The sequence below is a fragment of the Parambassis ranga genome, chromosome 14 (genome assembly GCF_900634625.1).
Source record: "Parambassis ranga chromosome 14, fParRan2.1, whole genome shotgun sequence".
Classification (NCBI taxonomy): Eukaryota; Metazoa; Chordata; class Actinopteri; family Ambassidae; genus Parambassis; species Parambassis ranga.
The window spans coordinates 16,252,955-16,275,013 of NC_041034.1; the positions used below are offsets into that span (position 1 = coordinate 16,252,955).

General features: G+C 42.6%; 4 protein-coding genes across 9 annotated transcripts; 3 read left to right on the forward strand and 1 right to left on the reverse strand.

Annotated features, from left to right (window-relative positions):
• Window positions 1–891: 891 nt before the first annotated feature.
• On the forward strand, window positions 892–7,523 carry p2rx5 (purinergic receptor P2X, ligand-gated ion channel, 5). 2 transcript variants are annotated; one of them, XM_028422585.1, is made up of 13 exons: window positions 892–1,312; window positions 2,082–2,232; window positions 2,419–2,490; window positions 2,616–2,691; window positions 2,856–2,940; window positions 3,124–3,204; window positions 4,424–4,565; window positions 5,735–5,868; window positions 5,951–6,044; window positions 6,135–6,200; window positions 6,335–6,423; window positions 6,498–6,621; window positions 6,765–7,523. In XM_028422585.1, exons 1-13 carry the CDS (start codon window positions 1,182–1,184, stop codon window positions 6,783–6,785), a joined length of 1,266 nt encoding a protein of 421 aa, XP_028278386.1. In that variant the 5' UTR covers window positions 892–1,181; the 3' UTR covers window positions 6,786–7,523. The 2 variants fall into 2 exon arrangements, with proteins under 2 accessions (XP_028278386.1, XP_028278385.1); XM_028422584.1 differs by having other exon boundaries at window positions 6,498–7,523.
• Window positions 7,524–7,586: 63 nt separating this feature from the next.
• Window positions 7,587–9,250, reverse strand: emc6 (ER membrane protein complex subunit 6). Of its 2 annotated transcripts, none has more exons than XM_028422589.1 (2): window positions 9,071–9,250; window positions 7,587–8,340 (listed from the first exon to the last, which is right to left on the reverse strand). In XM_028422589.1, the coding sequence occupies exon 2, from the start codon at window positions 8,307–8,309 to the stop codon at window positions 7,977–7,979; it is 333 nt and encodes a 110-aa protein (XP_028278390.1). In that variant the 5' UTR covers window positions 8,310–8,340; window positions 9,071–9,250; the 3' UTR covers window positions 7,587–7,976. The 2 variants fall into 2 exon arrangements, with proteins under 2 accessions (XP_028278390.1, XP_028278389.1); XM_028422588.1 differs by having other exon boundaries at window positions 7,587–8,343.
• A 437-nt stretch (window positions 9,251–9,687) lies between these two features.
• Window positions 9,688–13,849, forward strand: shpk (sedoheptulokinase). The gene is made up of 7 exons (XM_028422583.1): window positions 9,688–9,882; window positions 9,952–10,093; window positions 10,980–11,154; window positions 11,232–11,384; window positions 11,533–11,708; window positions 11,972–12,172; window positions 12,603–13,849. The coding sequence occupies exons 1-7, from the start codon at window positions 9,715–9,717 to the stop codon at window positions 12,995–12,997; spliced, it is 1,410 nt and encodes a 469-aa protein (XP_028278384.1). The 5' UTR covers window positions 9,688–9,714; the 3' UTR covers window positions 12,998–13,849.
• Window positions 13,850–14,158: 309 nt separating this feature from the next.
• trpv1 (transient receptor potential cation channel, subfamily V, member 1) lies at window positions 14,159–22,041 on the forward strand. Of its 4 annotated transcripts, none has more exons than XM_028422567.1 (18): window positions 14,159–14,300; window positions 14,569–14,723; window positions 15,147–15,214; window positions 15,640–15,861; window positions 15,965–16,122; window positions 16,210–16,362; window positions 16,464–16,601; window positions 17,326–17,624; window positions 17,698–17,874; window positions 17,953–18,108; window positions 18,183–18,278; window positions 18,354–18,424; window positions 19,048–19,213; window positions 19,288–19,354; window positions 19,432–19,760; window positions 19,841–19,962; window positions 20,783–20,895; window positions 20,976–22,041. In XM_028422567.1, the coding sequence occupies exons 4-18, from the start codon at window positions 15,662–15,664 to the stop codon at window positions 21,059–21,061; spliced, it is 2,331 nt and encodes a 776-aa protein (XP_028278368.1). In that variant the 5' UTR covers window positions 14,159–14,300; window positions 14,569–14,723; window positions 15,147–15,214; window positions 15,640–15,661; the 3' UTR covers window positions 21,062–22,041. The 4 variants fall into 4 exon arrangements, with proteins under 4 accessions (XP_028278368.1, XP_028278366.1, XP_028278367.1 ...); XM_028422565.1 differs by having other exon boundaries at window positions 15,157–15,214; window positions 15,611–15,861; XM_028422566.1 differs by having other exon boundaries at window positions 15,157–15,214.
• Window positions 22,042–22,059: the final 18 nt, after the last annotated feature.

Consider the following 22,059-nt stretch of genomic DNA (forward strand, 5'->3'; position numbering starts at 1 on the left):
TATATAGTTATTTTTTTTCAAATAATAATATATTTTTGTGTTACAAAAATGCCAGTTTATATGTTATTTTGATCAAAGTGAATTTCAGTGTCGTCATTTCATTTCCTCTGTGCCTTCAACCTGAATATGAAACACAACTATAGTTCAGGGACCCATATAAAAATATAGCTGTTCAAAATAATAGCTCGTTTATTTATCTATTTCACCTATTTCTTTCAGCTTCTCATCTGCGAGGCTGTTTACGTTGGATGTAGTTCATGTTGTACAAAAACCTGCTGGCACAAGTATGAGGATCCAAAGACCGACAGGACTCCAAAAGCATACTTTTCTCGTGTTCATACAAGTGTGGGGAATGTCCGTCATTCCATGGATCGATGGAGTGGGTCCGCTGTCGCAGGTGTCGCATACAGGACGCATATTTTGACAAAATATTAAAACAGTTTAATAATTGCAGTAGAAATAGTTTTAGAGCAGAAAATATCAGACGGCAATAACAGAAAGACGCACTATAAACTCACTGCACTGATTTATCAGCAGAGCTGTGAGGCCTTATGATGATGATAGTGACACCCTTTTGTTTTTGTTTTCCACATGCTTCATCCCATCCAACCAAACTTCCCATTAACTGCAAATTGAGGACATATTTTATTTTGAAATATCTTCATGATTGGCTAAAAAACACTCTTGGTGCCCTTAAAGTGTTGTAATTAATAATTGCTCCATCCAGCTGCAGTCACACGTGGGTCAGTTGTGTATGACAGGACTGGGATTGTGTGGCACAGGCTCCACAGGTGAGACTTGGCAGATGTTTCAAACACGGTCACGTGTTTCCCAGGCTCACAGCCTTGTAAGGTTTTACAGCTTCTAGGTTTTCACTTACTCTGTCATACCTATGTGCTTCCGGCTCTCCGCCAGTCAGCGTGCTTCACCCTTTTTTTTAAGCTGGACTTCAGTAACACTGAGAAAAGCTGCTTTTACACAAGCAGTTTCTGGGACTGACCCTCTAGTTTTCATTTGTTTGTATTTCTGTGCTGCTGTGAACTCTGCAGCTGTGATAGAGTGATAGAGTGAAGCCTCTGTCCCGGTGGGTTTGTCAGTCGGATGACAAGTGAACCAGCCCCGTATATCAGCTGGGAGCCTGAGAGCCGCCGTCTCACTCGGGTTCACGGAGCGGGGAAGGAATGGCCGACTGTGGAGGCTTCTGCGTTTCTCTCCTCAACTACAAGACAGAGAAAAATGTCATCGCCAAAAACAAAACGATCGGAATATTATTTCGGATCTACCAGCTGGCAGTGCTGGGGTATATAATCGGGTGAGATGACCGCATGTATCCACTTTCTTCAGTGTGCAATAATGAAATAGGAGGTGATTCACAAAGTTAAAAATAGTTTTATTTTGGTGGTAGATTTAAAGTGGCAGCGACATGTGGCGTTTTTGATTTATTGAAGTGTTATAATCATGTCACTGTGATCAGGACTAATAGAATATTAATATTTAATCATATCTGGTGTGTCCACACACATTTGTTTTTATGGACATGCCACTTGTTAGACTGCATATTTCACCCAGGAGGTACAGAAGAGGGTTAGGGCCACTGGAAAAAAAAAAGGTAGAGGAAAAGTAAAAAGAAAAGTCATAACGTTTTCTATGATTTAAATAAGAATTCTGACCGTTTTCTCATGGATTCTGATGTTATTCTCAGAAAAAGCCATGACCATTTCTTTTCTTTTCCGATGGCTCTACTCCTCCTCTGTAGGACGATAATACCGAACGCTACATGCATGAAATATTCTACAGTGCAGTCCAGGACATTAACATGACTCCTGCCACATGCTGCTGAACACAGTGTTCTGTCACCACCAAACAAGCTGCAGCGATGTCACCCACTGCTGTACATCATTCTATAATTTACACCAGTATTTCTATTTCACACATCTACTATACATATTAGGGCAAATATCGTGTGACAATATTAGTTCCTCGCTGCTTTTCAGATTTGATAAAACCATTATAACCTACATGACAGAACACTTCACACTGTGCACCCCCTCTAAATGACATGAAGTGTTGATGACTCCCAGGTGGGTGTTTTTGGTGAAGAAAGGGTACCAGGAGAGGGAAGAAGCCATCCAGACCTCAGTCGTCACTAAGCTTAAAGGAGTGACCATGACTAACAGCGTAGAGTCAGGCCAGTACCTGTGGAGTGCTGAGGACTATGTCATACCTCCAAATGTGAGTCTATCTATCTATCGATCTATCGATCTATCTATCTATCATTAAGCCTTAATATTAAGGCTGTGTGTTGCCTCAGATCATTAGTATCAGCCTCTGCCTCAGCAGATTTAACAGGCGTGACCTTCCCAGCGTTGTAATTTGTTTAACCTTTTGTTTCTCAATCTCACTAATTTTATTTCGCAGGGTGAGCGGGTCTTCTTTGTTGTCACAAATTATATCGAGACCCCCAATCAGAGGCTGGGGCTCTGTGCTGAGGTGGGTGCACAGAGAAAGATGAATCTAAGCAGTGTGTGTGTGTGTGTGTGTGTGTTATTTATTTTACATTTTTTTAATGAATTTGTTTCTGTCCTAAATTTCAGCGTTGCTTGTAACTTTTGCAGAGTTTCAAGGTGCCGGATGGGCAGTGTCAAAGTGACAATGACTGTGTGGAGGGAGAGAGTGTAACAGCTGGTCATGGTGAGACTCATGAATTGTTCTGTAGTCATATTTTACATAATGTCCACTGTGTTCTCTTATAACAAAGTTTTTTACTTTACATGCTATTTTCAGTGTGTTTCATTTGGGTATTAACTCTCTTTAGGCTTTCACTTCTCCTCAGACTCTTGTCTTCTCTCTACTAGGAATAAAGACGGGTGTGTGTATAAACAGCACTGGGACCTGTGAGATTCAAGCATGGTGTCCTGTTGAATACAGCATGAGACCCACGTGAGATTCTCTCTGTCTCTCCCTAGCAGAACATTGGAAATTTGCCATTTTGTACTACAACATTGACACTCACTCTGATCCCTCACACAGACCGAGCTATTTCACAGGTTCTATTTATTACTAATACTGCCTGTCAGCTCCATTTGCTTTTTAAACATCACTGCCTGTCCCTTTCATTTGCAGAGAGCCTTTACTGAGCAAAGCTGAAAACTTCACCATCTACATCAAGAATTTCATTCGGTTCCCAAAGTTTCAGTTCTCCAAGTAAGCGGCTGCTGATCACTGGTTGCGCTCATGTCATCCAGGCATAGAGTGAGCTGAGGGGATATACGTGTTCCAATGGCTGCTTTAAATAGCTGTAGGGTGCAGAGAGCATTCTATTTATACCAGCCTGTGCATTGCTCTCTGTGAGACAGTGAAACAGTCATCTGAGACGTCCTTGACAGCGGGCCTTGACCTGGACAGGTGTCAGATCATATGGGACAGCAGACCAGGAAGCTGCCGTCTCTGCCATTAACTGTCCTGCAGGAAAAGCAGAGAGGCTTCGTAAGCTGCAGCTAATTCCTCAGTCAGGTTCTAATTCTAATCACACAGACATCTCTATTATGTTTCCTCAGTAATCTTAATATGCTTGTATTTAAAGGGGATTGACAAGTGATACAACCCCTCCTAATGTGGGTGACTCCAAACGGAGTGGTAACTGGTAACACTCTGGTAACACTCTGGTAACACTGCTTGGGGATGGAGGTGCTTTGACTGACTGTGTATACTTACTGTATGTACGGCATTAAAGAACTTAGTCAAGTTTCCCCCCTTATGAGCCGGGTCCTGCTCAAGGTTTCTTCCTGTTAAAGGGGAGTTTTTGCTTGCCACAGTGCTTGCTTAGGGGGTCAGGTTCTGAGTTTCGGTAAAGCTCCTAGAGACAATGTGTGTCTACGCTGTGTGTGAGAGTCAAGGTTAAGACAGTGGAGTAGTAACACACAATAATTATCTGTAACCTGTAGGTAATGACGGGCACAGTGATATAGATAAGGCCAGATCTGTTTCAGAGTGGTTTCCTCTGAAACACTCAGGATGTCTCAGATTTCCAGTAAAGCCCTGTGTGAAGCCCATGTTGTTAGCTTTACAGACTAAAGGTGTTTTTAAGGGAGCAGTGCATAAAATGACACAACCACAGAGTATAAATATGTAAAGCTCGGTGCTCTTTGTCAGATAAGATACATAGAATTGATATAGAGAATAGAAGGCAGCCTGGTAGTGGACTCAGAGAACTTCATCTCTGAACCACCTCTGCAGGGTGGGACACAAAAAAGCATGTTAAAGAAAGCAGGACTGTATACAGCCTCCTGCAACAGCTTGTTGTTTTGTCTTTATAGAGGTACAAATGTGAAATAATCTACCAATCAAAGCCTTATAATCTGTGTTATTACAAGACCAGCTCTTGTAGCTGCATCACTTCACACACGCTGTCTTTACCTCTCAGGTCCAACGTCATTGTCACCTCTAATGACAGCTACCTGAAGAGATGTACCTATGACAGAGCGAGTGAGCCCTACTGCCCCATCTTCCGCCTCAGAGATGTGGTTGGCTGGACTGGACATAATTTCCAGGACATGGCTGTTAAGGTACAAAGTCTAATGTGCTAATTACACATGTGCGTGGGTGTGAGCTCAGATCCTGTTTTTCTCAGACGACTTCTTTCGTCCTTGTTCAAATAGAAAATGGACTGCACAGCAAAATACAGCACAGCTGTGTGTCAACAAACAGCCTGTGGGCTGAGCCTATGCTGCTCATCAGCGGAGTTGTTTTATATTGGGGAAATTATTATCAAAAACCTACATTTTAAAAATACAAAAGGTGCCTTCGGGTGCCTTCATTAGTACTTGATACTTGATAACAAAGAATGAAAACCGCACAAGCTTTTATCTGCAGATGAAGACCGCTGGAGATGTGGGAGTTTACCTAAAATACACTTGTTCATATTACCAGCACGTGCGTTGCCTAAGTAGATGTATGCTGAAGATAATGTGATCAGTTGTGCTTGGTTCAGTGTAATTCTGTATTTTAAAATCACAGAGACTACATGTAGTCACTTCCTGATATGTAGGTTACAGCAGTGGTTTCCTCACTAGAATATTTGCATACAGACTTTGCATAAAGCCTCTTTACAAAAAGAAGAAAAAAGACTCACTGGCTACAATGATGTTATTATGTTGTCACCGTCTGGCCTCAGACTACATCTCTAAAATACCTTCCTCCAGTCAGACGCATTTTGGGATAAAACTTCTGCTGTCAGGGCCCCCCTCGGATATCTACATCAGCATTTTCTTCAAAAGGATTGTCTTAACATGCATGTTCTTCCTGTGCCTGCCTGGGTTGTCTCTGGGTGATCCGGCTTCCTCCCACATTCTAGAGACGTGCTTGTTAGGTTAATTGGTGACTCTAAATCGCCCGTAGGTGTGAGGGTGAGTGGTTGTCTGTCTGTATATGTGCCCTGTGATGGACTGGTGACCTGTCCAGGGTGTTACCCTGCCTCTCACCTGTAGATAGCTGGGATAGGCTCCAGCCCCCAGTGACCCTGCTGGACAAAGCGTGTTTGGCTGATGGATTGTCTTAATATTATGTAATTTATATTTTTATATATATATATATATATATATATATATATATATATATATATATATATATATATATATATATATATATATATATATATATATTATTATAATATAATAATATGTGTGAAACATTTTGTTGTTTCCCTGCAGTCTGTAAACTAATTTGTGTCTTTCAGGGCGGTTCAATTGGTATTCTTATAGAGTGGAACTGTGACCTGGACAAGGACTCTTCTCAGTGCAATCCAGAGTACAGTTTCACCCGTTTGGACCTAGACTTGAACAATTCAGTCACATCTGGATACAATTTCAGGTATGTCCACTTTAGCAATATATAAATCAGCCATGCTTCCACTGTTATGCCCTCTGTAATCAAGCTTTCTATCTTTTATCAGATATGCGAGGTATTTTAAGGATCACAATGGAGAAACCTATCGCACTTTGTATAAAATGTATGGGATTCGCTTTGATATAATGATCCATGGCCAGGTACAGCAGTGATACAAACGTTTTTTTCCTGTACAAAGTACATTATGGCAGTAATATAATTTGAGCGAGTTTCCTGTTATTGTTTTGCAGGCTGGGAAATTCAATATTGTTCCCACAGTAATTGCAGTTGGCTCGGGTGTTGCTCTGCTGGGCTTAGTGAGTAATTTATTCAAATATTACTGCAGATGTGTCAGTGGATGATTACTGAGAAAATTTGAAAAATGTGCTCCATTAGAGGGTGATGCATGATCACCAATGCCTAAAACAAAAGCACATTTTTTTTCTTCCAGGGAACCTTTGTATGTGACATGATTCTGCTGTACATGATGAACACCAGCTCCTACTACCGCGAGAAGAAATTTGAAGTCATCAGTTACGAGTATGTATTTGCACAGACAGAATGTGAAGAAAAGTCAAAAATCATTTTCAAACATTGTCTCGTCTTTTGCTCAGAAAAGACGAGTACAAAACTAAAGATGGGAAAGCAGGACGCCGGGAAAAGAGATCCAGGAAACCAGCTGCGGAGAAAGGGGACATCAACTCCGTCAAAAAGCCAGAGGAGACTGAACTCACTGAGGTATCTTCTCCTCATGACGAAAGCGAGCCTAATGTGGAGAAAAGGGCCCCCACCATTCCACGCAACACGGGACAGAGATACTCTGCCATTCTCACTCAACAAGGTGGAGAGCCAAAGCCTCATATCACCTTCTCTTTACACAGTTAGGTCTGCAGGTGGAATAGGACACATCAGCTGGAGTGGCTCTGCTGCATCACAGGAGGTGGAAACACGAAGTTAAGACTGTCTGCGTTTCGCCTGCTGGAATGGTCACTAGGATAAGTGGCGCTTGCCGTGACTGAAAATGTGTTTGTCCACGACACTGATGCACACAGGAAGATGGCTGGGTTAGGGTCCATTATTAACCCCATACAATTCACGGTGACAATACCAAAAAAAATATTACTAATCTAAAAACTGAAGCTAAATATTTATTGTATACCAACACACAGCTTTTATGTTTAACTGTTGATCTGACCAAATGCACTTCAGTAAAACATGTTATTTTTCCACTTATTAATGGGCTAATTTGTGGCAATTATAACAAAGGAAAAACTTGTTAAAAAGATTGTTAACTAACATAACATAAAACATAAAAGGTACCATTGTTAGGGTAAGAATGACATGATTCTGTGAATTTGGATGTTTTATAACACTGCACTTGCAAGCAATGTGTAGGAAAACGTGTGGTCTTAATATCTCAGTCATACACATCATGTACAGGACACGTGTTGTAAAAAGGCATGAATGTGCTTTTTCCTGCTTTTTGTTCAGTGAACTGTGCTGATTGTGACTTTGAGCTCACCTCTGCAGTACCTACAACACCATGCTGTCTACATGTGAATCTGAGCAATGCAGTCTGTCGTGTGATGTAAGTGAACAAGTCCACTGTTGTGGTATAAACAAATGAATGTTTTAGTGTAGGAACTGTTGTGTTCTATTTATTGATGATGATTTCTAACAATCAGATTAATAATGTATACAAACAGCGTGTAGAAGCATTTATTCCAATCAGTGATCACATTTATTATTGTCTCATGTGAGTATTGTACAAGAAATGTAATGCCACATTTTGTTAGAATGTAGTCCGTTAGTCCATATTATTATGCCTGTGGCTCTTATCCCGACATGGATCACCAAGCAGCTCAGAACTGGAGTCACAGGTTTAACAAGTTAAAGGAGCAATAAGATAAGAGTCCTATTAAGGGCTGTATTATTCTGTATACAGTAATTATTATTATATATCATTATATCAAGAGCACACAAAGGGAAAAAAAAAATCAAGTCTTTCACTAATGGCCTATCTACAAACAGCAGGGTAGACAATATTAATGGCTTATGTAGCATTTGATAGAAATATTTCAGGGTAGATTATTTTAGTACACATGCACCATTCCATACAAGAAAGTCCAGAACAGGACATAAGTGAAAAGACCTCCAACAAGGCCCCCAGTGAAGAGCAGCCGCCGTGACTTAAAGCATTTATTCCACCGCCGTCCAGCCTTGAGAATGAGCAACAGTGAAAGGAGAAATGAGGAGAGGAAATAAAAAATGAAGCCATACAGTCCTGTCAGCCCGAGGATGCCAGCTGTCGCTCCAGACAGAGCGGACACAGAGGTGCGGCAATAATCCAGCACGGCAGCATTGCCCCTCACTGCCACTTCACTGATGAACTGTGGTCCCTCACGCTTGGCTCCGACTCCTGCCATCCTGGCTCTGGGTGGCTATCACAAGAAGGTGCTGCTGCAACAGAAGAGATATAAAGGGTTTCAAATATAGGACAGGTACACCTGCTCAGATTTCTGCATGTTGATTTTATGCTGCTACATTTTAATGCAACTACACCTGGCCATTCATTATGTAAGTGACTCTCGGCTTTGCCGTTTAAGCTTTTACATTAACGAAAAATGCTTAATCTTTTACCCGACTCATACAGATGTGATCCTGTATTACGATATTAAACTAGATTTGATGTTCAAATCTTATGGCTAATTAACAACTGCCATAAAGTAACCATAAACCATAAAGTACATGTTTGTACAAGCATAGCAGATATTTATATAGGTCAAAGGTTAACCGGATGCATTCCTTTAATTAACAATGATTTGTGGAGGGGGAATCACTAGAACGACAGATTTCGATGCATATTACAGCCCCATAAAACGAATGTCAAAGAAAAGATGAGCTATATTAGACATTAGACGGTGTTAGCTTAACCACTAGCAAAATGAAGCTACTAAGCAGATTTGAAGCTTTGCTCTCACAACAAAGCAAAATATGTACAGTAAACTGTTGAAAGAGGGGTGCTCGAAAAGGGCATGTATCCGATTAATCAGATTATATACAATACCCTACGACTATTTGCATCTTAATTGCACGCGTACGGCTTCAAAATATTCTTGTCACTGCTAACACGCTAGCACGGTTAGCTTTCCAAGCTAGTCGCTGACGATAGCCAATGACAACTCACCGGAAAAACGTCAGGACTTGTCGGCTCCTCACAGCGATGTCACAAAAACATTACAGACAAAAGATTCTTTATAAACTTGCAAAATTAGATATCAGTTTTTGAGGATTGTCAGCTGATATGACACAGTAAAACCACATTCATTCTCACTTGGACGACACTCCTAGACTAAAGGCAGCCATGCTTCTTCGCAATGCATTATGGGAACAGTCATCAAAAAAGGAGGAGACGGTGTGGTGTGTTCCTTGCACATTGAAAAGTAGGAAATCACAAATTTCCTAACAGTAAAATGTCCTAAAATCGCACTCCGTTTTGGAATTTGGACTCTTTTGAATTCCTATATTGCAACAAATTCAAAATTAAAGTTTGTTGCAGAGGAAGCTATATAGGAATTTCAAGAAAATTAATATCCCACCCCAGAAAAAATGTTTTGTTTTAGATTTATTTTTGATATTCCTGATTTGTTTAAATAACTGTATGTTTCGTGGACTTAATTGAGGTTCTGTAGTTGTTCCCAACGCTTTAATCCCTCCAGACGATGTGGTAATTCTATCCAAACAGAGTTTCATTTTAGATTTCCTACTGTTATGGTTACTTGAATGCAGCAGAGTAGACTTTGCCTTCTCGGGATGATGTCGAACGGCTAAATGCTAAAGCATGCAGTGTTAGTAGCAGGCATGTCAAACTTTATCCTGGGTTTGGATGTCGGCACCACGTCGGTAAAAGCAATTCTACTAGAAACCGGCTCCAGATCTGTGGCTGCGAGTCAGTCTTTACCGACAGCATCCGATCTAAGTGACAGCAGCGGGATAAAGGTGCGTTCAGGCGCTATTTAATGTCACACTGTAGCTCTGTAAACTGAAGTGTGTGTGTGTGTGAGACAGGCAAAGGAGCAGGACACAGGTCAGATCATCGACACTCTGAGCCGGTGTATCGGCCTGCTGCCCAAAGACAAACTGCAGCATGTGTGCAGCATCGGAGTGTCCGGGCAGATGCACGGAGTCTTATTTTGGAAAGCAAAGAGCGGTAAGGTTCCTTTACATGGATGTGTGCGTGGTTAATTGTTAACAACAGCTCTGTTACACGTGTGTAGCTTGAACAGCAACAACTCACCGGTGTCATCTGTGTGTAGACAGGTGAAGTGACAGAGGAATATAGTTGAAATGTGCCAAAATATTCTGTGATTCCAGTCACAATACGTGTGTAGAACAGGGTCATAATCCTGACCTAAGGAGAGAGGACACATTCAGGGCCCCAGGTAGAGACTGTGACCCCCTATGAGCCGCATGACCTGTGTCATTGTTACAGTTTATGATCTAAACAACAGATTATTTCACACGCTTTAAAGCAGCAGAAGGTGAGGATCACAGACAGGCAGGCTACAAGACAAGTAGAGGACATCATTTTAATTTGGTGCACATACATTTTAAAGTTTGTCTCAGAGCCGAGGATTTGTACCGTTGCACATTTTTCGTTCACACTGGGTAACTGGGTAACACGTACGCCCACATCCTGGAGATGATTCTTGACTTGCTGTGCAGCCATGCATATCATTTTCTGCCCATCCAAAAGATGTGGGCTTCTGAGTCTATCATGTCAGTCTCAGTTTTCTTGTGTGTCTCTAATATCAGATATATTTTTGACAGTATTATTTTCTTCACTCTTATGGTCATCTCTTTACTCCTCAGGCACTCACACTTTTTTACTTTTGATGTGTTTTCATAGCTATATATTTCACACATTTCTCTTTCTTTAGATGTCAGCACTTAGGTGCTGTGTATCCATTTTTTTATTTCAAAGTTAAACTTGTGAAACACCTTTAATGACCTCTGCTGGTTGTTCCTGTAGCGGCTGCCTTGAAGTAGATGTTTTTGCTTATTAACATTTCCTGTATATTCCTGTCCCCTCTCAGGCTGTGATTGGTCCAACGGGGACTTCTTCACAGCCAAAGACACCAGTCAGCTGATTACATGGCAAGATGGACGCTGCAGCAGTGACTTCCTGTGCTCTCTTCCAAAACCAGACTCACACCTGAGTGTAGCTACAGGGTTTGGCTGTGCAACAATCTTCTGGTACATGAAACACAGGTTAGTGTACGTCAGGTAGAGCCACCACACCTTTTGCCTTTGTGATATGAGACTGATGTTGTGTGGTTTCACTGCAGACCTGAATTTCTGGAGGACTTCACGGTGGCAGGTACCATCCAGGACTATGTGGTGTCCATGCTGTGTGGTTTGGACCGGTGTGCGATGACGCCTCAGAACGCAGCCAGCTGGGGCTTCTTCAATACTTCAAGCAATCAGTGGAATAAAAACATGTGAGTAAAGTGCTTTACTTCCTGTTACTAAATGCATGAATATAGTATAATTTATGCATGTTTGTTTTGAAGCACTTACAGGCTAACATTGTTGTGTTGTTGTCTGTAACCTGCATAACAAACCACTGTGTGTGTGTGCATGCTCCAGTCTGAAGGAAGCCGGCTTCCCTGTGCACCTGCTGCCTCAGTGTGTGCCGTCTGGTGGCTTGGCAGGACAGACCTGCTCTGCCTGGCACGGCATTCCTGCTGGTACACCAGTAGGGGGCGCCCTGGGAGACTTCCAGTGCTCTGTCTACTCCTGCATGAGCGTACGGACAGACGCAGGTGAAACAGGAAGTCCACGCATTTCTCACCCTCTCTCTGGCTGGTGGTCACACTGTTCACATGTCTACTTCTAATGCTGCAGTCAGATTAGGTCAGGTTTAAAGCTTTTATTTTGGCGGTGTATCAGACCTCTGATGGTACCAATATGCAGCAGCAAACACAGATCAGATATCACATATCTTTGCTTTCATTGTTTGTGATCATAAGTGTCATTCTGGTTCCACCCTTTGCTAAAACATTGTATCCTTCTCTTGATTCCACAGTTCTTAACATAAGCACCTCAGCCCAGCTGACCTTCGCCATGCCAGCTGACTTCAGACCTCCAGACTCTCCTCAGTCTGCCTCGTCCATCTCCTACTTCCCCTACTTCGACTCCTCATACTTGGCTGTAGCTGCGTCACTGAATGGAGGGAATGTGTTGTCTACTTTTGTGGAGATGCTGACTGGCTGGATGAAAGAGCTTGGTAGGGGTCTATAAGTTCAAATATAAAATAAACTTCATGGACCATTCTGTTTTAAAACATCCTTTAAACTGTAAAAAATAAAAGATCCAAGGTTGTTAGGAGTCTAGTCTGAGGTTATCGCAAAGCACCGCTATGCCTCACTGAGCTGCTAGCGTCACTCTTTCCATTCTATCTACACATGCCATCAGTGCTGAATGTGGATGATGAAATAGAAGAAATATTTTGAGATAAAATGTTCCCCTAAACTCACAGCACATCACATCCATCGACACCACGCATGTTCACGCCATGTTATCTGTAATCAACTAATCAGGGCGTGCAGCAGCATGGTCAGAGGCAAATCAGACAGACATGTAGACATGTAGATAATCAATGTGTGGCCTGTCTGAAATCTCAAATGGCAGTAACCTCCTCCTTCTCTCCCTCACAGGTGCCGAGCTGAGTGACTCCTGCTTATATGAAAAGCTGATCAGTTGCGCCCTGAAGCAGGAAACCAGTGACCTAATCATGAGCCCCACCCTCCTGGGAGAGAGACACAACCCTATCCGCCTGGGTCAGGTGACCAACATCTCTGCCTCCAATCTCTCTCTGGGTCATGTGACCAGGGCGCTCTGCCACGGCGTGCTGAACAACATCTCCTCCATGATGCCTGTGGAGCAGCTGCAGCGGGCCGGCGTCAGCAGGATTGTGGGCAGCGGGAGTGCGCTCGCTCGCAATGAGGTGCTGAGGCAGGAGGTGGAGAAGGCGTTTCCTCAGCAGGTGGTGTACGGACAGAACGTGGACTCTGCTGTTGGCGTGGCCATGGTGCTTTGTGACCGACTTTAAGCTTAATCCGCAGGGGAATCCCTGTCTCTGTAATATTTCTCATTGAATTATGTTCAGTAGAGCTGCACCATGTGTGCAAGGACAGGGATCCGATCTGTGTAAATCTTTAGGACCTAAAGAGACTGACTCCAACTCACTGCAGAGTCCATCAGATCATCAGATCGGCCTTCAAACAGTTCTCTGGAACAGTGTTGCTGTTGTTGATGTTTGATGGTTCAGTGTTGAGCATCATTGAGCATTAGTGTCAAAGAGCTTTCCCAAAAACCTCATTAGAATCAATAGAAACACCAGCATTAAAAACAACCCTCCTCCTGATTTCACTTAGCTTTACATTGGTATTTTATTTCAGTGCACCATGCACAGAGGTTAATGCATATAGTCCATTAGTCAACATTAAAGTCTTTACACAGGATACATTTTGGTGTAATACTGAGTGGTTAAGAGAGGTAAATTATTAAAAGGGAACAGGTGCAATAACATTAGTTTTTTCCCACTTACAGTCAAAAACATTTTCATGTTTTTGTGTGGTAACATAAGAAACATGCAGAAATTGAGCAGAATAGGGCGAGTGAAGCCCGGTGGGGGGTTGTCTTTTGAAGCTTGGTCTGCAGGGAGGCCTCAGATTTAGGACACCCCTGCTCTAAGTTCCAGTTTAAACTGATTCTCTGTGTTTGTTTCTCATAATTTCAGGCCTTAATTTAGAACTTCTGCCTCTCACATGGAGGATAAATGTGGATGTGTTGTCTTTTTCATTTAATTTTACTAATAAGTAGAAGCTTATAAGGGTAAAAGTCATCAGGTGGCTTCACAGCATCAGCAGTGTGTTATTGGTATATCCACTTTTCATTATACGGGAGCAATTTTCAAAATGAACTTTTTGTATTTCATTTTAAACCTATTACAATATTATTTATGAGATTTATTTTAAAAACATTTGATTTTTCTGTAACTTTTATGCAGAAATAAATCAGTTTGGTCTAAATCATAAATGTTTTAATGATGTTTTTTAATTCTGTTGGTAACATTTGACACACAGACAACAAAGGCACTTTAAATGAAGCTTGTACCAGCAGTAACAACCGCATGGGTCTGTAGCGTGTTTATAACTGTGAAAAAAAGGAAGTCAACTGAAGAAAGGAAACAGATACAGCTCATACTGGTAGGCAGGAGCTCTGTGACCACACAGTCACAGGACACACACACACACATTAAACTGAAAATAGAAAGAGGCGCACAGGAAGTTCTTCAGCTACTTTATGGACTAAATAGTGAATTATCACAGTAATAAGACTAAAAGTGAATGGTGAGTGTTTGATTCTCTTGTTAAGCTCAGTGATAAGTGCCTCAGTGAGTTAACGGTTAAATAATGTGAGTGCTGTAGTCAGATGTTTGAAGCTTTTATTTCACGCTAATGCAGAAGCTGCTTACTCTGTAACTCCTCCCTACGCGTTAAATACTCGTCATGGATGTGGGATCCTTTATGCATGTGTTGCTGTCGTGGTCTGGTCGGGTCAATACAGCATCCTTTTAAGCACTCAGGCCTCCAGTAATGTGCTCTGATTTTCTCCAAGGGCGGATCACTGCATCTCCAACCTCACCATCACAATAAGCGTGCACACAATAGGAGTCACACCCATGGATCCATGGTGCATTGTTCTTCTTTTTGACTTCACTGATCAGATTTTTTAATTAAGAAGACAATCTGGAAGAGGAGGCGTCACTTCTGGTGAGTCCAATTACGTGTTACTGAACCCTGTTTGGAGAAAGACAATCATTTGTTTAAATAACCTTGATTTATCATGTAGTGTAAAATACAGTTAAATGTTTGTTTTTAGTTTTAAGTGCTTTTAAATGGTTATAGAGCAGATCAACAGAGGTCTTTGTCTGGTGTATTTTTGCATGTCTCACATTACTGCAGGTCAGGAAACAACAGCTCTATTAATAATACAGCAGGACATAATGACCCAGTTTGTAAAATACACACAATTTAACAACAAAACAATCTATGTACTTTTGTTACTTTATTTTTGTGTCAAGAAAATGGAAGCTTTTTTTTTTAACACCGAATAGACAGGAAATAACACATACTCTGTTTTTCCATCATTGTTTTTCTGTGTGCTGATACATATTCTTCTGGTTTTGTTAACGGTATCTTACAGTTTCCACTGAATCATCAATTCCCCATTTTTCTGACTGAAAAAGGGGAAGAAGGAGCCAGTAAGGATTTCTGTTTACTTGTTGTCCGTAACATCAGACTGCACTGTAGACTGTAGATGCAGTGTGAGTGTGTGTGTGTGTGTGTGCGTTCTGCACATGGAAATCAACTAGTAAATACAGTCCTTTGTTAGTCACTAAAGGATGAAACATCACATGTCTGAAAATATGTCTGTGCCCGTAAAGGCCAGAAAGAGGAACACCCCCCCCCCCTTGTGGTAAACATGTTTCAGCTGAAAAACACTGACCACTTCTTTTCTTTTTTCTTTAAGAGATGTGATTGTGTTATCTTTTTTATCGTGTTTATTACCTTCCGATCGTTTGGATGTCTCAGGTTCCTTTAGGTGGAAACTCAGAAATTCTCCCTTACATAAACAGGATCTGTTTTGTGTGTTTGAGGGACACGTGTGCTGTGTGGGTCTGTGCAGATCCCCGCAGTTAGAGGTAAAGATGCAGAAGTCAGAGATGTTTGGTTTCACCCTGGAGATGGACGACAGGACGGAGGAGGAGAAATCCAGGAAAAAGGCTGAGAAAAAGGCTTCTGTGTTCAGTATGAGCCAGGAGGCCCCTAAGGCTCCCATGGACACTGATTACCAGGAGGAAATGGAGAACACCAAACCTCAAATCAGATTCAATCTCAACTTTGACAAGTGAGCCTCTCCATGCACTGATAAAATGATCAGTCTTTATTTAATAGCGCTCATTACAGCATGGGCGCTGTGCATCATCAGGCACCTGTCATCTGCTTCGTAGGGCGATCCGAGGTGTGGAGCAGCCTGACAACAAGAAAGACAACAAGACCTACAACAGAGAGAGACTGTTCAAAGCTGTGGCCAGCAGGGACGTCAGACAGCTGGACGGCCTGTACCAGTACCTGCACCAAAACAGGAAGAAGCTCTCTGACTCTCTGTGTGAGCACCCATAATGCAACAGCTGCATTACACTGTGAGGTGCTGACCTGTGTGTTTAAACCCCCCGTCTCCCATGACTGTCTGCAGATCAGTCCTATGGTAAAACCGTGCTGATGAAAGGCCTGCTGCACCTTAAAGACGGCAAGAACGAGACAGTGGATTTAATAATCAACATTTCAGAGAGGATTGGCGACATAAAGGAGTTTGTGAATGCAGCCTACACCAACAGCTACTACAAAGGTGAGACGGTCCTCTCTGAAAGCTTGAAATAATCCTTAAACTTAAATAATCCTTACTTTTACTTTTTGTTTAAGTCATATTTTGTAAAATCTTTCCATCAGGCCAAACAGCCCTACACATAGCCATTGAAAGGAGGAGCCTTCATTATGTGGAGCTGCTGGTCAGCAAAGGAGCAGACATCCACGCCAAAGCCTGCGGGAAGTTCTTCCAGCCACATGACGGCCCTAACTTCTACTTTGGTGAGTCCAGGCTGCTGACAGGAAGAATCACTCACTGATGGAGGACATGTGTGTTCATGTGTGACATTTTTTAAAAGAACAAGCAGCTAAAAAAACTCAATCACCAGCCATTGATTGGTTGTTGCATGGATATTAATGCTACATGTGTAGTAAATAGAGATGTGAAAGGTGAGCTAAAAGCTACGCTCTTCAAACTCCATTAATGTCATCAGTATAACTGACTCACTGTGAATTCTCTGGACAGTTGTCAGGCTCAGGGTCTGGCAGCATCCCAGCACCGACAAGACTGATGATGAGTGATGTTCAAAAAACAAGCCATTCATGTTTTTTTTAACGCAACACCAAATTCACTAATGAGTGGATCCGTCAGCAGCTCAGCTTTCCAAATGTGATGCATGTTTGCCATAAATATGAAAATTAGCATTTTGCTTCAATTCATCTCTTATAATGGAGATTAGAGGTAATAAAACTGTGGCCCAAGGTAGGAGGGTATGAGTTAATTATACAGTGAGTGATTATGCAGGCAGTTCAAAGTCAGGGAATCATTCTGTATTTGGATAATAGCAAATTTAAAACATCCAGGATTGTGGATTTTAAAGCTCCTGTCCTGTTCAGCTCATTCACCATCTTGAGACCCCTCAACACATCATCACAAAATCAAATCAAAGGTCACACTTTGACACACTCTCACTGCGTCAGGATTCCCTCTCTGTGTGGTCTCCAGGTGAGCTGCCCCTGTCTCTGGCAGCCTGCACCAACCAGCCCAGCATGGTGGACTTCATCATGGAGAACGAGTACCAGCGGGCAAAAGCTGAGCTGACGGACTCTCATGGCAACACGGTGCTGCACGCCCTGGTGGGGGTGGCCGACAACTCCAAGGACAACACTGAGTTTGTCACCAGAATGTACGATCGTATCCTGAAGACCACCGCTTCACTGCATCCCAAGCTGAAGCTGGAGGACATCGAGAACCACAACGGCCTCACGCCTCTTAAAATGGCCGCCAAGACGGGCAAGATTGGGGTAAAAACACTACACGGACTGATATGTGGGGTACTGCACACTGCCAGATATTTGATCTTTCACTTTTCTGCAGATTTTTTCCCACATCCTACGACGAGAATTTCACGAGAGTCACACCAAACATTTGTCCCGTAAATTCACTGAGTGGGTTTACGGGCCGGTGCACTGCTCCCTGTATGACCTGGCCTCTTTGGATTCATGTGAGAGAAACACAGTGATGGAGATACTGGTGTACGGCAGTGACATTCCTGTGAGTCTGTGCCCAGTCAGAGCAGCCGTGCTGGTTATTCTGCTTGTCAAACACGTGTCTCCCTCTGTGTCCTCTCAGAACCGACATGAGATGCTGCAGAAGGAGCCTCTGAGCCAACTGCTGGAAGAGAAGTGGAAGAAGTTTGCAGGTCCAATGTTTTTGTTCAACTTCCTGGGCTACCTCCTGTATCTGATCATCTTCACTCTGATAGCGTACAATAAGAAGGACGGGAAGGTGAGCAGGTTGATGCAGACAGTGGCCGAGCTGTGTGGACAGACATGTACTGATGTTTCCTCTGTGCACCGCAGCCTCCGTTTCCCATCGAGGACGACCTACCCGGGTACCTGTATGTTTCAGGCCAGCTGCTGACGCTACTGGCAAACTGCTACTTCTTTTTCTCAGGGGTATGTCCTTGTTCTGCATTTTAAAATGTATCTTAAAAAAAAAATAACATGACTCAACCTCATGTAAATCTACAGATCATAGACATGAAGAGGAAACGGCCCAAGCTGCAGACGCTGCTGATTGATGGTTACTATGAGATTCTCTTGTAAGTAGTAAAGCTCATCTTCTGTGGTCACGCTGTGGTGTATTGGAGTGTATTTATGATCACACACACACACACACACACACACTGATCTCCATTTAACTAATGAAGTGACCTGTAATGCTGCCTCAGAGTGGAAGCTGCCTCCTTCAACCAAAGAGCAGCAAAACAGCACACAATTCCACAAAATAATATTATTTGTATAAATATGAGGAAAAAGCAAATAGACTCATTATGCAGTGAAAACAAATTCTTAATATAATATTATTATTTTAAGATTTCATATTAAAATGTTCTTTTTCATTAAATCCGGTTTGATATAGAGGAAAGGTTCGTAAAAAGTTTATTATATATGTATATATTATATGTAAATTACTGTGCAATTACTATTCAGACCTGTAGAGTTGATCCACCAGCAATGAGAACTAGTGTGAGTTTATTGTCTCTGATATAACATCCTGACTGTTGTAATAAATTCATATTTCAGGCTTAACAGTTGTTTAAAATGCTCCTTTTATGTTATAGCACTTCATCACTCCCAGTCTAAACCCTACAAGAATCATGTTTCCCTCCGCGGTTGTGATCATAAAGCCGGTCAGCTCACACCGTCACTCTGCTGTTGACAGTTTTGTGCAGGGCGTCTTCTTCCTCAGCTCGACAGTGCTGTATCTGTGTGGTCAGGACGAGTACCTCAGCCTCCTGGTGCTGTGCCTGGCTCTCAGCTGGGTGAACATACTCTACTACTCCAGAGGTCTCAGACACATGGGCATCTATAGTGTCATGATACAGAAGGTAGTCCACACATTGGCACCGCACCACAGTGAACGGTCATCGTTCTGACTTGTGAGGCCCTCTGCTCTTTGCAGATGATCCTCAGTGACATCCTGCGCTTCCTTTTTGTCTACATCGTCTTCCTCTTTGGATTCTCAGCAGGTATTTTTTTCCCCGCTGCAGAAAAGTCAGCCATTTCTAATATGACCCTGTAATCTGGTTCCTGTTTCCTTTCCCAGCGGTGGTCAGTCTGCTCATAGACCCTCCTAAGAACAACGCCACAGAAAAGGGGAAGCAATCGCGTCTCTTTGGTCACAGTGAGAACCAAAACTGTGTGGAGCCTACCTTCAAGAACATCTCCTACACCACGCTGGAGCTCTTCAAGTTTACCATTGGCATGGGAGACATGGAGTTCATCCAGCATTACAAGTACAAGGAAGTCTTCTACGTGCTCCTCATCGTCTACATCATTCTCACCTACATCCTGCTGCTGAACATGCTCATCGCCCTCATGAACCGCACCGTGGAGAGGATCACCAACGAGAGCACCAGCATCTGGAAGCTACAGGTCACTCACCCACAGCGGTCATGTGAGTGTTCCTTTACAGCAGCAGGGTCTTAATAATGAAGTGCTGTGTCTGCTGTCAGAGGGCCGTCACTATCCTGGACATGGAGAAGAGGCTGCCGTGCTGTCTGAGGAAGAGCTTTCGATGCGGGGTGCAGAAAAAACTTTGCACTGCTCTTGGAGACGACTCCCGGCAGTGTTTCAGGTTTGCTCCTATAAGTCCAGTCACAGTATACTGTTAGAACCACCATGATCTGAAGGCAAACAAATGATTTTTAAACATTTGTGGTCCAAACACGATGAATCCAGATGACATTTGCAGTTTTGAGTGAGATTTTGTGTCACTTTGCTGATCTTCAGCCGTCCAGTCACTGCTCTCCTCTTTATAACAAAGGCAACATCTGAACATTTAGACTTTATCTCAGTTTTTTGTGCCATCATCTGATTTATTGTTTATTGTGACCAAATACCTACACCTACACTAAAATGGTGCCCAAGCACAACCTGCAATATTAGCACTGCTAGTGTTAGTTTAATAAAGAAAAATGATCAAACATAAGCCTTAACATTATCACCACATTAGCATGCTGATGTTTATTAGCTCAAAGCCCCACACACCTGTCAGATGGCTCTAATATCTTCAGTTAGCTGTTTCTCTCTGTGCTTCATCAGGTGGTTGGTGCGCAGCAAACCAGCACTTTAGGAACAGTTCAAATAGCAGCAGTTCTTTCTGGTGCTGTATTCAAAGTACAATAATGTTGCTGTGAACAAACCTCCAGGTAACAGGAAATCCTTTGTTGTTTAATCCAGTCTTGTGTCAGGCTTTGTGATAAGAGGAAGGCTGTGAGTGGTGTGGTGGACTTCAGCAAGTAACAATAACAAAGAAATAACATAAAATGCAGCTGTGAGCAGGATCAATAGATGCGCAGTGTGCCGTGTTCCTCACTAATTCGCCTTTGCTGACAGCTGATTGATGTGTCACACAGCAGACAGTAATTGGAGCATGTGTCCTCTTGTTGTCTCAGAGTGGAGGAAGTCAACTGGAACAAATGGAACATCAACCTGGGAAAAATCAATGAGGACCCCGGGTGTTGGGATCACGCTCAGACGCCTGGTTCAGACACCCCACCGCAGAGAGGTGCACACAGAGGGGCAGAAGTATTTCTGTGGCACAGGAAGGTAATTCACCGCGACTAACATTTCCTTCTGCATCCACAGGGAGGAGCTGGCGTCAGCTAATATTGGAAGGCAGTAGGCGGTGGCGGACGTATCAGTCCACAGAGACGAGCATCACAGAAGTCTGAAAAAACCAACAAAGGGCTTCACTCTGGATGCTGGCCCTAAGTGACCTGAGCTATGACACATTCAAGCCCGAAGACAGTCTCAAACTTTTACTTTCACAAGAACTTCAGCTGCTTTTCTGAGACATTTTTACTAAGATGAGCAGCGTTGAGGAAAACATTGTGTATTTGTGCATTTGTCTGAATCATGTATCCTACATTTAATCCAAAAGGCTTCTCCATATGCTGTTCTTGCATGTGAACAGGATGAACCTCGCCTGCACAGAGGCCACAACCTGCCAGCACCTGTGGCACCACTCAAAATCCTTCATGGACTAATACTGATCACGAAAGGTGCTGATCCTGCCACCCCCACTGCGCGCCCTTTATACAGCTCCCACTTTCATCACAGCCAGGCAGGCGAAATCTACTGCAGTTAGATAGTCCTGTGGATTCACAGCGTGCCTCGTCTTCTCTACTTCCTGTTGCTGTTTGGCAGGGGCAGGCCCGGATAACTGACATGAAGGAGGCGCTGCAATTTGGTGCAACAATCACTCACACGTACCAGTCTGAGCTCAGGCTCTTCAAACAATTTCATCTTCATTCAGAGTTCAGACACATTTCAAAGCATAAATTAGAACTTTATTTTCTTATTACAATATTACAAAAAGAGTAGCACAACTCTCACGCTCTTGCCTTTTATCTGTCGTACAGAATGACACAAAAGAAAGGCTTATGGACCTTCTTCCATTTCACAGCAATTGTACAAGAAACAAAGAAGAAAATAAAATTTAAATAACAAGCAAATCAAGTATTATAAATAGTCACAACTGCAAACTGAAGCTTTGAAACTTGGGGAAAAAAAGTTACAGCTCAGTAACTACACATTGCTAAAATATATAATTACAAAATATTACTCCTTTTCCTTGCTTTCCATAAAGAATCTCTAAGGAATTGCTCTGTCTATTCAACAAAACCTATTAAAACAAAAAGACCAAAGTAAATTGCTGTTTCTGTGTATC

Excerpts from the sequence above, each read along its gene's own strand:
- p2rx5 (XM_028422584.1), top strand. The coding sequence starts at position 1,182 with ATGGCCGACTGTGGAGGCTTCTGCGTTTCTCTCCTCAACTACAAGACA. Across the intron at positions 3,205-4,423 it reads CCAAAGTTTCAGTTCTCCAA|GTCCAACGTCATTGTCACCT; the intron begins GTAAGCGGCTGC and ends TTTACCTCTCAG. Across the intron at positions 5,869-5,950 it reads ACATCTGGATACAATTTCAG|ATATGCGAGGTATTTTAAGG; the intron begins GTATGTCCACTT and ends ATCTTTTATCAG.
- emc6 (XM_028422589.1), bottom strand. The coding sequence starts at position 8,309 with ATGGCAGGAGTCGGAGCCAAGCGTGAGGGACCACAGTTCATCAGTGAA.
- shpk (XM_028422583.1), top strand. The coding sequence starts at position 9,715 with ATGCTAAAGCATGCAGTGTTAGTAGCAGGCATGTCAAACTTTATCCTG. Across the intron at positions 11,385-11,532 it reads AATCAGTGGAATAAAAACAT|TCTGAAGGAAGCCGGCTTCC; the intron begins GTGAGTAAAGTG and ends TGCATGCTCCAG. Across the intron at positions 12,173-12,602 it reads TGGCTGGATGAAAGAGCTTG|GTGCCGAGCTGAGTGACTCC; the intron begins GTAGGGGTCTAT and ends TCTCCCTCACAG.
- trpv1 (XM_028422567.1), top strand. The coding sequence starts at position 15,662 with ATGCAGAAGTCAGAGATGTTTGGTTTCACCCTGGAGATGGACGACAGG. Across the intron at positions 15,862-15,964 it reads TTCAATCTCAACTTTGACAA|GGCGATCCGAGGTGTGGAGC; the intron begins GTGAGCCTCTCC and ends TCTGCTTCGTAG. Across the intron at positions 19,214-19,287 it reads ATAGTGTCATGATACAGAAG|ATGATCCTCAGTGACATCCT; the intron begins GTAGTCCACACA and ends TGCTCTTTGCAG.